Raw genomic sequence first — 14,046 nt, 5'->3', positions numbered from 1 at the left:
GGATGTCATGTAGAGTACCTGATTAAACACTGCCATCTGGAGTTGAAAGTCAGTATGACTTTTTATTTTATTTTAATTTTTCTCCCCCCATTGGTTCGTCTGATGAGTTAACTACATCATTTTATTCATGGTGACTCTGTTGTGGAACATCTGAATAGAAACGTCTGTTTGTTTGACTCCTCTCTGATGTTGTTGTGTGATGCTGGTCACCAGGTCCGTGATGGAGCCATGAGCTCCCTGGTGGAGATCTACAGACATGTGGGTGAGAGGGTGAGGCTGGATCTCAGCAAGAAGGGCCTGCCACAGTCACGGTAAGAGAACAGGCCGCCGCCGTTTAACAATTTTTCTCTTTGATAGCCTTCGTTGATTAACGGTACAGCGATGGTTAATGAACAGAGAGCCCTTTATTAGTTCCCTGTTTCAACCACAGCTTGATTTTCACGCGCTGTTTGGTTCAAGCGGGTAAAATGTGAAAGTCGTTAAACATTTTATAGCAACCCTGCTTTCAAGAGTCTCTTTGTGATTATAATTGTATTAAATTTTATTTTGCCTTTTTCACATATTGAGTTTCATTTTTATTGAACATATTTTTACAGATTTGGCTGATGTACTGCGGGAATTTCCCATCTTTAAGGCTAAATGAATTATATGTTTTTTCTTTATATTACCACTGTTATAAATTGCTATCAAATTATCCATATATAAGGATTATACCTTCCTAAAACATGATTCTGCAGCTCACCAGAGCACCTGTGAATCTGTGATTTAACATCAGAAATCAGCACAGAGTGTCAAATAAGAGGTTGTCTAAACTTAAAATATATATTCAGTTATGATTCATTATGTATGAAGTTGGCTCCAGATTTAAAGTTGAGCTGAGCTGCAGTAGAGCTGGTGTGTGTGCACTTTTTGGTCTCATTCCACACTGCAGAGGTTACTTTCGGGCTTTTTTGTGGGTTTTTTTGGTCTTTTTTTTTAGCTTTGGCTCATGACTGAACACCCCAGATGATTTTTTTTTTCCTAAATCGGATTTATGGTCATCGCTCTTGTAATCAGCCATGAACAAGCTCTTTGAAATGGCGCCAGAATTTTGTAGCTCGGGCTCAAAACGTGATTTCACGTTTAATATCAGATACCAGCGAACATTCAGATGCGGCATCTTCTTTGTTCCCTTTGTGTCCTCTTCATTCCTCCTTCACACTGGGCCATATGTCTCTGCACCCCTCCATCACCCCTCTCACGCGCTCTCTCTCTGGCCCCATTGCCTGTTAGTCATCTGTGTGGTGGTTTCGGTCTATTTTGGTCCCTGCAGCAGAAAGCCGAGGGAGGGATTCTCACCTCGGAGGTGATGGATGGTGCAGTAAACAGGTCTTTAGTTACTTTCTGCTGCCCATCTGCTTTGTTTTATGTGCCATCTGCATAATTATCTTCACATTCTTGTCTTTCTCTCTGTCCCTCTGTTACAGCTTGAATGTAATCTTCAGCAAATTCGATGAAGTCCAAAGATCCGGGAACATGATCTCATCTTCTGGTTCAGGTTAGTGCTCCTCCCTTTGCTTCAGGCTCCTTCTGCTGGTATGCAGAGCACATTAGGGGCTGGCTGATGTGGAAATTCAAATCACATCTCTGTAGTTTTAGGCTGGATAAATTATATGTACCTCAGTATTTTCTATCAAAAAGCAACAGGTGGGACGTCTCAAACACGTTTATTAAAGGCGCTGCTGATCCTGCTGTTGATGACTGTCATTTTTCCCCGTTGTCTGACTCCCGCTTGGTCGGTCAGGCTGTCCAAACAGCCGGTCTCTGAGGGCCTGTTGTCCTGAAAGCAAATTTGCAAAGGTTCAGATTTCCTGCACCTTTGTCTTTGAGTCAGCTGCAAAATCAGCTGAAACTTCCGGAGCTGGTTTCAGTGAACCTGGAAGCTGCAGAAGTTTTAGCTGAATATTACTGCTCCTGTTTTTTTGACCAGAGACTGTGACTTCCTCTGAGGTGCTAGGCTTCATCGGTGTTGTAGTTTATACATTTGTTGTTGTTGTTTTTGGTGGGGCATTTGTATCAGACTGCTTCTCACAAGGACATTTGAACATGTTTGCATTTGTTTTTGCTTTTTGTTGTTGTCCTTGTTTTCTGTGACAAATGACTTTAGTCATAAAGTATAGATGAGCCGCTCTCAAGAAATCTGCACAGCGTGTTTTAAGCACTCACGCTTGAGTGAGTGTGTCCTTAGAGCTGCCCTCTTTGTAATCTGTTCAGGGGATGTCTGAGATTTTTAGCTACAAATACATGGGTTAAGGATCCTCGATTGCAGCCCTGAAGCATAAACAATTCTCTTTCTGGTGGTTTAAGTCATTTTTGTTTTGAGGGGATGGAACAGCTTGGTGTGTCTGTCATGTGATGCAGGGTGAAATTTAGAAGTTATGTGACAGCAGAGCTTGAAGACAACTTCCTTGTGGAAGATTTTCTCTCCTGTGTCATCACTCTCTTTTTCTGGCGTGTCAGCTTCTGTTTGAGTCGACCCTCCATGTTGAATCTGTACATGAACGCGGAGAAAGGAGGAGGATGGGGGAGGGTTTCAGGCCCAACGGACAGCCTGGGGCGAGAGTCAGAGATTTCAGATGTCCCTCTGTGAAACTAAAAAAGCCTAGCAGACTCTGTTAATATATCAGAAACATGAAAAAAATAAAACTGCAGTTGGGTGGACGTTAGAAATTCTTTGCATTTGGAGCTGCTGACTCTGTCTAATTACAGCTAACGCTGCATTTACAGCAAGAACAGCTGATCCGAGGAGAACACGTTGAGACAGGGATCAGTGTTTCAAAACAGTCTCCACCTCCCGTCTCAGCTGCTGCTCTGAGTTTCTTTGAGTGTCATGTGAAGTTTAACTTTCAGTAAGACCAGATCAATCATGATGCTGCACGATTTTCTGTCAGATTTAAGCTTTATTCACCAGCCTGCTGAGTCACAGTCCCAATCTTAAGATGATGACACAGCATTTCAGTCGGCACTGAAGTCCTTTCATCTCTTTCCTGCTATTTTTATCGGTTATTTTTGCACCATATTTTCATCTTTGTTGTTCTGTTTATTCGACTTCTTAAATTGATCTGTATAAAATCCATCAAATTGGAGAAAAAAATCCCACCTGACCTGCCCTTAGTTAATCCTTGTTTTTTACTCTTAGAGAGTCCAGAAAAAATGTTCTCATCAGTCAGTTTCTTTGTAATCTCCTTTCATTTTAGTGCGGATAAATAATATTGTTCAGCTCCTCTGGACATATGAAGCGACTCCTGAGTGTGAGTCCTAATAATAATAAAAATGGACACTACAGTCAGTGTTCATGTTGCTGTGTGAAAGTTAACTTGGAGGACTGAGAGGAGAATGTAAACATGACTCATTTCAGCGCTTATTAGATATTGAGCCTTTATATCCATCACGATCAGCTGCTTGGCTCGACTCGTCTCTTTCACAGCTCCACTGAAATTGACTCTGTGACTTGTTTTAATTGAAATCTGTCAGTCTTCGAGAGAGGGGAATGTCTGGTGTTAATGTGGACGGTCAGTGAGCGTCGTGACAGCAAAATAAGCTCTAAGCATCGAGGAAACGGGTTATTATACTGCACTGAGTTATTACAGTCCTTTTTGTTTTTACTTCGTTTTATATTTTTTTTCTTGCACTTCAGTTGTAATTGTGTCCAACTGTAGTTTGAAGAGTGAGTTTGATGTTTCATTGAGTTTATATTGTTTGAAAATGCTCAGTTAATGTTATTATGTAATGAGCACATTTGTCAGGGGGCAAATTTAACAAGTAAAATAATACAATGCAAACAGTTCACACACAGTCATTTAGAGTTTCAACAAACACATACATGGATGCCTGAGGGTGGTAGTGTGACCAAACAGAGAGAGTATAGCTGTTTCATCTATATATTTAGATAGATGTAGATATATATTGTAGATATATAGATAACAGTTTCATTAAACTTTAAGTTTTGACTTTATTTTTATCATGATAACTCAGGCACTGCAAAGGTTTTTGGTGTTTTGGAACCAAAACTAAGCAAAAAGCTAGGAGTGAACACTGAGCTGAAGATGTGCACAAATGAAACTGAAATGAGAAAAAATTACAATAAATATCTTTAGTTTTGTTTTTTTTGTACGGTTGGTCAAATTTGTTGACACAACTGGCCCGATGAAGCGTTGCTGCATCTGACTATTGAGTCTGGTATTTCTACATTCTACATGTGAGTAAAAAAACCCGCATAAAGCTTCGTGTTGAATTTTGGTTCTATTCTATTCTGCTCTGTCCCCAAATCTTTCCCCTGAAAACCCTTCACATTACAGTAATTATGATGCAGACTAAAACTGAAAGTAATTACACTGATTAAATAACACAGTAAAAATGATAAAAGAGAAAAATATTCCTAAAGAAATAAAAATGGAAAACTGTAACGCAACTTTTTTTCTTTTTTTTCTTTTTTGCAAAGGGCAGAAGTTTAAAATGTTCCAAAATTAACTGAAGGACAACAGATTGGAAAAAACAGCTTAAACAGCTTTGAACTCATTTCTAAAGGATGCGTAGTGTTGGAGGGATGTCAGCTAAAGTTCAACTATGTAATACCACTTTTTACCACAAGAGGAAGCAGTGAGTCAGTGCACCTTTTATTTAACCGTTATGGTCAGCATCCGGGGGAAAAGACAAAGCTTCAGAGGGAATGGGGAGTAGGACTTAAAAGAAATGTCAGAAATCAAATTAAGGGTAGCACACGTCCCAAAACATCTCAATACACCCACTGGTAAAATGCTGCCCCCTGGTGGTAATAGATATAGTTGCAGAGGGTTATTACGAAACGTAGCTTTACCTCTCACCTCTCCGAGCTATTTCAGCAACTAAAGTGCTATATGTTACACGGGTATCATGTTTTTACAGCTCTCTTCTTGTATCCCATCCCTTCAGTGTTTCCTTTATCTGTGACAGATAAGCTAAAATGACAAATTCCTGGTAGGAAATATTTTATGATTAAAAATATCTCGAAAGTACAAAAATATACAACTGCTCGCTCTCTAGATGGTTGACTACAGACAGATGGAAAGAGACAGGCTGGTTTTTCAGGGAAGGAGACAAGGGAGGAGGGAGCAGGGTGAGAGATTGTGGAGGGATAAATCGACAAGAGTGAGGGAGGGAGCAAAACAAAGCAGCCATTTCTTTGGCAGCACTGTGAGGTAAACAGAGAGAGAGAGAGGTGGCAGAGACTTCGGTGAGAGCTGAGCGATCAGCGGAGCGATCAGCTGTGGACCTGCATTCCTGTTCTGCTCAGCAGCTTTGCACCATGACAGCTGGAGAAGGTAAGACTGGAAATGCGAGGAGCTCTCAGACCACACATTTTGAAACACCCCACATATTATCATCGTCTCTGTGGCTCTGTGTTCGAGTTTTAATCTTTTTATGTAATCTTTTTTTTCTGCTGCAAAATGCGCTCTGAGCTGCTTCTGTACTTTTCTGGTAGCTCTGGCGATAGAGGAGGGAGTCTGCGGTTGTTTCTGCAGCAGCGTGGCGTTATAATTATAAGTGTGACTGCCGTGAAGAAGCTGCAGCAGCTTTCAGCGGTCATACTGTGATTTCTCCATGCAGCGCACATGGTGGTGTCACATTTTGTGCCTCTTGTTTAGAGAATACCTCCTGGTGCCTGAAGCCACCAGCGACAATGTGACTTTCCTGATCGTGGAAACGGTTACACATTTCTCTATATCATTTAGATAATTTGTTACGTAATCCCTTCAGTTATCTATTTTTGTGTGTATAATTTTTGATAAGCTGACCTTTGGTTTTGTGGAAGGAGTATACAAGGACAAAAAAATCTTGCTTCTGCTGACGTTTCGTTATAAAAGCAGCCAGCCCCGACATGAGCATCTTCCTCAGGTTCGACATGAATTTTGTTTTGCAGTTTTACATCAGTCACTAGCAGAGCAGCAGTCAGCAGCAGCTCTTTTAAGAACCAAAGTGGAACTAAAGTTATTGCAGCACTTGAATTGTGTGAAGAAAGCAGGTCATCCTCACAGTGGGAGTGGTGCGTTTTCAAATAGGCTGATGCTCCAAGAAACCTGATGAAGTGGGCGAAACATGCTTTAGGAAACATGAAGTCAAAGATTTATTTTGCTGCAGTATTTTCACTACTGATGCAGCACATGTAGAAATAAACAAGAGATAAACCTAGAGTCCTTCCCACTCACTTGGTTTCTATAAATATGTTGCGCGTGTGATATGTTGGGGAATTTCTGATTAAGCAGGAACCAAATAAACATTCTGCAGTTCAACATAAAATCAGAAACAGACCGTCAGCGCTCCTCTGACAGGAGAGATGACATCGTGTGGGGCGGGGTGAGGGTGATCCTGGTCGTGTTCCAGACCTGCTGCGATCACTTCATGCATCATTTCTGCTGTTGTGCTCGGCTTTCACACGGCCACAGGGAACCAGGTGAGGCGAAGGTAATCTCGAGCTACTCAGGGGCTAACAGGTGATTTTACCTGGAAGCAGAGTCGTATGGGCCACAAAAATTAGCTGAATAAATCCAGTGCATTTTGTTTCAAAGCTTCATTAATGCTAGCAAGCCAAATGTTGACTTTAAGACGAGCTGCAAAAAAAAGGAGCGGTTCTACTCGTCTGTGACTAATATTTAAGTTTTCTTAACAGCGTGTGAGACTAGTCTGTTTATTGTTTTCCATTTTCTTTACATTTCCTTTCTTATGTATGATATACATTTCATGCATATAAAATGTTTTATTTTCTATAAACTACTGAGAGGAGAAAGAACTACTGAAACATAAAGACTCACTTATGTACAGATATTAAACCTCCAAGCATCTGTGTGTTTGCTCTCAGCACAAAATAAGCTGTGAGTTTGATAATAAAAGCTGCATTTAAAACTTTAAATTGTCCCGTATCATAAATACAGCTCTAGCTTTGTAACAAGCCAAATCTTGTCAAAATCACTCGTAAACTCAGTGAGTTCTGACGATTTCTAATCATGTATAAACTGTTTGGAGGTCTGGTTTTCCGTGGCGCATCATCCAGATGGATAGCTTTGTGTGTGGATATCTCGGATGTGAGCTGGAAGTTTGTATTATTTCTCCAGATCTGTGCACACTGAGGCTTTGGATCCAGGCTGTATTTATAACCACAGAGGAGAGCTGTGAGTGGGTGGGTGGGTGGGACGCCATGTCAGCTGCTCACTTCTCAGTTTCTTGAACACAATCACAGTGTTTTTGTGACTGGCTGAATTCCCGAGGCGTTTTGTGTGTAGTGTGTGTGTGTGTGTGTGAGCTCTCACAAGCCCCTTCCTGTGCTCTGCTGCTGTTACATAAACACTGCAGACTCTGCAGGTTTGTGTTTCCCTCAGTGTTCAGCTGTGACGAGCAGATCTGCATCCTCAGCCTCATCATGACAGCCGGTTTAAGCGTCTATTACTTGACTGGAAAATAAAAAAAACGTGTTAATTCAGGTTATAAGAGTCACAGAGTTTCTTCACTCATGTGACATCATGTTGGGGACTGTTTGTAAAATGAGAAATGACGTGATTGTGTGAGCTGTGAAGCCTGATTTCAAGTATAACTCCAATGTGTGAACGAGGAGAAAGGAGAGGGCTTCATTCTAAGGAAGCTCTTTGATCGTGACACACACAGTGAAAGCGGTGCTGCAGAGAGCTTAACAAGCTCCTTATTAGTGTGTGTGTGTGTGTGTGGGTGTGTGCATGCTGTGTATTTGCTGCCATTGGCTGTTTTACTGTGTGGAGGAGGATTTGGCTTTAAAGCACCAAAGAAGTATCTTTTCTTTAAATGTCTTTGATTCAAAGAGGCCATACTGATAAAAATAGAAGGTTCAAACATGCATTTTGCATGTCGACAGCTGGGAGCAAATTAGTTCACTCTTCATTGCCAACTGAGTTTATTAGCAAAATGTACAAATTTCCAGCTGTTTGCAAAAACTAGATCACAGCAGGACAGTTAAATGCTACAAGAGACGTTATTCAACATCATCTGTTTTTAATGTTTTCGGTTGCAAAAGCATTCATTCTTTGCTATAGTTAGACCACTGCTGACCCAAAAGAACCAGACAACAGGTCCACTATGCTCAGAACTATCTGAATGAAAGATGCCTTTAATTTTAGCTGAATGAGGTATTTAAACCCCTCTTGTGTAATTTTAATATTACGCACAAATAAATAATTTTGTAATAATTGATGGCAATAAATGGGGGGTGGGTGGGGTGGGGTGGGGTGGAGGAAAACAAAGGGAGATGCACAGAAATGGAGAGACGAGTATAAACCTCTTGAATGATGCTTTTGTCTTCCTGTTGCTCTCTGCCAAGTGAATCGTGCAGACAGCCCTTCTGGTCCTGTGATTCTGGGGTTTAAACAGCGTCTTTGATGGGCACAATAAGAGGCCGGTACAGCAGTGGCCCCTCTGCTCGGGAAACAGGCTCGGGGTTATCTGCCGCACTGACAATCTGTGCAAATAGTTTGTGAACAGGCTCATTTGGGGGAGCACAAACCTGAATGTGAAGCAAATCCCAAACAGTAACAAGCAAACACTGTTACTGCAAACACCGAGAGAATGTTAATTAATGCTGAATAGAAATCTATGGGAGACTTCAATATTAGCAAATTCAAAGTACAACTTCCATTTCAACCCTTGTTCTTGGAATAAAGTCAGCAAACCTTGTAAGGAGTTTCTTGCAATACCAATAATGGCTGCCCTCCGAGAAGGATTTTAATCTCAGAGAATGTATTTGTTAGAAAAATCCACTGTAATCTGTTTGCAGGATTCAGCTGTAGATGCAGTTTTTTCTCATTTGGTGATTCTTTTTCTGTTACTCTTAAAAATAGATATCCATCCCTCTATTTTCTTCTGCTTGTCCAAATTTGGGTTGCCAAGGCAGCAGGATAAGCAGGTATTCCAGGCGATTTTCTCTCCAGTTTCTCGGGTGGGGGGATCATAGTGCATTTAACTGGTAATTCTGTCTGAGTGTCAGAGTCAAACATCAAAGGTACCCATTAGGGCTGGGCCACATCATACCATTCACGGTAATACCGGTAAAATGTTAGGCAATGATAAGAAAATGAAATATTGCAATAGAATATGGGTAAAATGCACATGCGCAGTGCCTTTGTTTTCATACGCACATGGTGGAAAAAGCATGGCGGTGACAGAATGAGAACGGTGAAAGCGAATCGTTGAATGAAACAGATGAATCAGAATTGGTTTGTAAAAATGCTGCAACTTCAGTGATGTGGAACAGGTTTGGCTTTTGTCTGTCAGATACACACCAAAGCACAATTTTTGGTAGAGCATGCAAGCGGGCTGTCATTATTACCGTGTTTTTCAGAAAATAAGTCGCTCTTAAAATCCTTTGATTTTCTGAAAAATCGACAGTGCCCCTTATAATCCAGTGCGCCTTATGTATGAATTCTGGTTGTGCTTACTGACCTCGAACTGATTTTATGTGGTACACAGCGCTCAGAAATACGACTTTGCTAAGCTACGAAGCCGCACCACTTGATGGATTGTCGGAGCATTACGGCTACTGTAGTCCGGAGCCTCGCAGAGTGATACATCCTGTGCGTCAACATAATATTACCGTATTGTGTGTGTATAACCTCTTTTTAAGTTTTGTGGATATTATACATGGTTATGCTCAAGATATGTCGGCCAATTTCCACTGGAAAAGCCTTTTGGTTAAACTGTCAGCAAGGAATTTGCATGAAAAAACAGCTGCTTGTTTGAGTGAAAATACATTGATGGGTTTTTTTTGCACTAATAAAGTTGCGGAGTTGTAAAGTATTTCGTCTCACGTCAGTTATATTCTCAGTTATATCATTATCGCAAATTTTCATATATATATCGTGTTAAATATTTTTGGCCATATTGCCCTGCCCTAGTACCCATCGGTGGTCATGGGTGTCCATAAAACATATGACCAAATTTGCCTCTGTAGTGCTGGTAGGCCGAATCAGGTCATGAAACCTGCTCCGTTTCAGCTGATTCTACCTGCCAGTCACCATTTAAGTATTTGCTCATTGATTGTGTGAGGTCACCGCCATGTGCAGATGTTTGAGAGCCTGTCATGTGTCAAAGCCCAAGGTGCTGAGCAGCTTCCTACAGGTGCACACTTGCTGGAATAACGTGGTTCAGGCTCTGACCTGGTTTGTCTGCCTGAACCACTACACTTAGCTCTGGCTTCTTGTTAGTCTGACTCTCTGTTGGCCTCTCTTTCTTCATTTGGCTACGTGTCTGTATGTAATGTATGGATTTAGCTTCTTAACCCTGCTTTCTCATTTAAAAAAAAAAAAAAATTCTGTGATAATGCAAAAAATGAAGTCAAGTGCTATCAAAAGCAAATCAGAAACCCGAGGAAAACGTTATTAGGGAAACAAAGACTGCACAAAGTGGGTGTTAACACTGGGACAGAGAGTGAGGTGGATCTTTTTCTCAGCACCACAGTGGATTATAAAAGTAGGTGTTTGTTGCTCATTGGACTTGTGATCGATAATTCTCTTTGTGCTTTTTGTCTACCCTGAAAGCAGGGTGACACCAGGGAAAACAGTTTTAGTGAAACAGAGACAGACATGTGTAGCCACAGGCTTGTTGAAGAAATGAGACCACTATGTCAGACTGCCCACACCATCCTGTTGGACAGGAAGTGATAAAAATGACAGATTTTCATTAAACAGCGCCCCCCCCAAAAAAACCACCACAAGAGGTGAGTGGCCTGTTTTGTTTTTTTGGGTTGTTTTTTTTTTTGCTGGCAGTATTTAAAAAATAAAGAGAAATAAATCAGCTGTTAATGTGAACCAAAACAATTAACTTAATGCTGATATTTGTCTTAATTTACTTCAGTATTTATTCACCTTAAAAAATCTTATGAATTTTTGTTTCCATGTAATTATAATTTAATTTACTAATTATTTTTATTTGGATTATCTTCTTATGTTCATTTTTACCCAAAATTAATTTATTCAGTGTTTATTTTTATAATTCTTAATCCGGTTTTGTTTTATATTTCCGTAACTTTTCTTTCAGTCATACGAAGATGAGAACAAACAGATTTATAGGTGAACTGATCACATGTTGATTGTTGTCAGCTAAGAAATTCGCGGGGACGTGAGCTCCTTCCTGCTCGGTGGTTCTAAGAAAGCATGAGCTCAGTTTTCTGTTCGATATTTGACGGATCAAATCCTGTCTGTAACAAACGGGTATGTACAGAAGTCACGAGGTCTAAAATAAAATGGGACATTGTGCAAATCTCAGGAGATGGTAAACATCAGATTTCATCGGCACATAATTTGCAGGCAGAAGGTGATTTTTATTTTTTTTTTAGGTAAAAAATCCTCCTCTGTTGTTTTAGGAAAACATAGGAAGTCTTTATTATGATATAACACTGATCACCAGTCAGCTGTCTTATATAACACCAGCTAAACTGCTGCATTGAGTGATGGAGACACTACTTTGGGCCTCATGAAGATCCCTGTTGGACTCTTCTGGGCTCCCTTAGGGGTACCAAGGGACAAAAAGGTGAAGAAGAAAACCGAGCGAGCTGGTGGGATGGGAAGAGGCCCTCCCTCTGTCCTCGATTTAGAAAATTTTCCTGAGCTAAACTTTCAGTTAATTCCCCGTTCCCCTGAGCTTTTCTGTTTGTATATAAAGATCCTCACTGTTATATAAATCTGAGCTTCATGCAGATTACTGTTGCCAGCTCTGACAGCTCCACTGTGCCCTGCACCCACAGTATATCCTGACACCTAGTGGACAGAAAAGGCAGCACACCTCTCAGTCCTCAAACAACAGGATTTGCACCTTTATTTTCAGAGGGGGTTAAACAACACTAACATGTTGATACAGTGAAATAAGAAATGAAAACTGATGAGAAAATATGTGTCTACAAAATTTAAAATAAAATAAAAAAATATGCAGTTAATTTGGTTCAAACACACCCATTCAGAAGGAGGTGTTGTAATTGTGTTGTGAATCATGCTGAATGTGGGGTATACCAAGTGTCCCTTTTTATGTGGGAGTGCACAGCATTTTTTATCCCATTGAGAAAATATCATTCAACAACAACATTCGACAGTCCACACTGCAGTGTTTAGCTTTTATCCAAAGAAACACTGTGGGTCGTAGAGTGGACATTATAAGACTAGAAAATTAGAAAGAGGCACTCATTACAGTTCTTGTTAATTTCCTTTCAGGCTTATTGTATTTACTGAGTTCAGATAAAATGCAGTGTTTCTCTCCTTGACATGATTACTGCCAAACCTGCAGAGTTCAAATGTGTTTGTTTTTAAGTTCTGCAAACCAAAATTTCCGACCTGTCCCACACAAACCTGCTCTCTGTCCCTGCTTTCATTTCTTCTCTTACCGACACTGGAAACTAACTGATACTTAAGTGAATTTAAGAAGAAATAAAAACATAATATGGATGCAGATCTTGGTCCCCTTTTAAAGTCACAGGATTTGTATTTTTGCTGTTGCTCCCCTGCAGATAAACTGTTGCGATGTGACTGTTTTCTCATGAAATGTATTTCTCACGTGTTCGGTTTCTTCTTTGCTTTGCTTCGCTGTAATGATAAAACACAGAGGTGTTAAACCTGATTTACGTTCACAGCTACAGCAGAAACTTTTGATACATTTCCAGAGTACTTAAAACCAGTTTTGGGTTTTATCACAGTTGTGTAAAGATCGATGAGAAACTGAACAAACAGTTTTAGTCAGACAAAAAAACCCCCAAAACATTAAACTGCTGACGTCCCTCACGGCCTCCGCCTGTTACAAGTGATGAAACCTTTACAGGAAGATGGAGGTGATGTCCAGAGGCTTGTGGGCTGACTGCTGCTGTCACCACTCATTTACCTTCAGACGCTCTAATGACCCGCCTCAGGCTGTGATACACACTCTTCCGTGTGTGTGTGTGAGAACTGCTCATCTCATGTTGCATGCCTCTTTAATTGCTCCCTGGATAAATCACTCCAGCCTTTGTGTGGCAGCAGCTGCTCTGACAGCTGTGATCAATACTCTCATCTGTGTGGTCGGGCCGCTGTGCTTTCTGCTCTGGTGTACGATCTGTTAGCCTTTACGAAGAGGCGAGGGGGCAGAAGTCTTGTCGGTTTGTGTGTGTTTACGCGATTGGCTATTGGTTTTGCTGGCCTACGGATGATGTCTGATAACTGATTACTATCTTTAACCTGGAAAAAAAAAAAATAGATGCGCTGATGAGCAGCTTGGCCACTTAATCAGACTTTCTAACAGTGACGTGATGGATTGCAAGGATCATACCTAAAAGAGCTGTTCCAGAAACAAAAATAACCCAAAACAGATGAAAGGAGTCAGCTAGGGTGGTTCAGGCAACTGATTAGGATGCTTTCCGGATAGCTCCTGGGTGAGATGTTCCAGTCATGTCCTAAAGGGAGGACGCCCACAACACACGGGAGAGATTATGTCTCATGGTCTCAAGGAAAGAAAGTCCATATGGGCCATATTTACTAACAACCCTTTTGATATTAAAATGGCCTAAAAGGTGTGTACACAGGTGTCTTTGTGGTGTCTAACATTTTGGAAAGAAAATAATGAATTTAATCACAAAGTTTAAATTCATGAATGTCTACAGCAGACCATTTACTGCAGATTTAATACCATGTGTTATGTTGTGTCTGATGTGGCTGTCTTGGCCTCTCTTAGGTGTGTTAATATTATTTGGAGCGAGTGGGGCATATGTTATCAGAATAAGTGCATAATTGTCACGTGTAGGTCGTTCCAAAGCTCAGAGCTTTGAGCACAGCATCAGGCTTTGAATCTGCCCTGTGGGTCTGTAGCCTGAGTGTTTTGAGCCGAGCCCCACGTGTTTCTGCGCCTCAATATTACAAAATGGAACTCAACCTGCAGCATTTGTGGGACGGAGAATCCCAATATCAGGTGCACATGGGGGTGCGTCTTTTTTTTTTTTTTTTTTTTTTGCTACAGGCAGCAAAGTAAGGGTTTACAGTAAGCTAATGGCTTTTCATT

General features: G+C 40.8%; 1 protein-coding gene across 29 annotated transcripts in view; it reads left to right on the top strand.

Moving 5' to 3' along the window:
* clasp1a (cytoplasmic linker associated protein 1a) overlaps positions 1-14,046 on the top strand; it is a 91,659-nt gene that overhangs the window by 31,021 nt on the left and 46,592 nt on the right. For 27 of the 29 annotated variants that reach the window (XM_025904036.1, XM_025904051.1, XM_025904033.1 and 24 more), the window contains exons 7-8: positions 214-311; positions 1,467-1,537. In XM_025904036.1, the coding sequence (XP_025759821.1) occupies positions 214-311; positions 1,467-1,537 (169 nt within the window). Of the gene's footprint in view, positions 1-213; positions 312-1,289; positions 1,369-1,466; positions 1,538-5,188; positions 5,340-14,046 lie in introns of those variants that run through there. The other 2 variants (XM_025904047.1, XM_025904048.1) reach the window with 2 other exon arrangements.

Source organism: Oreochromis niloticus, linkage group LG16 (genome assembly GCF_001858045.2).
Source record: "Oreochromis niloticus isolate F11D_XX linkage group LG16, O_niloticus_UMD_NMBU, whole genome shotgun sequence".
NCBI lineage: Eukaryota > Metazoa > Chordata > Actinopteri > Cichliformes > Cichlidae > Oreochromis > Oreochromis niloticus.
Note: the sequence above shows the minus strand (reverse complement) of the source record. Positions and strands in the feature narration are given on the sequence as shown.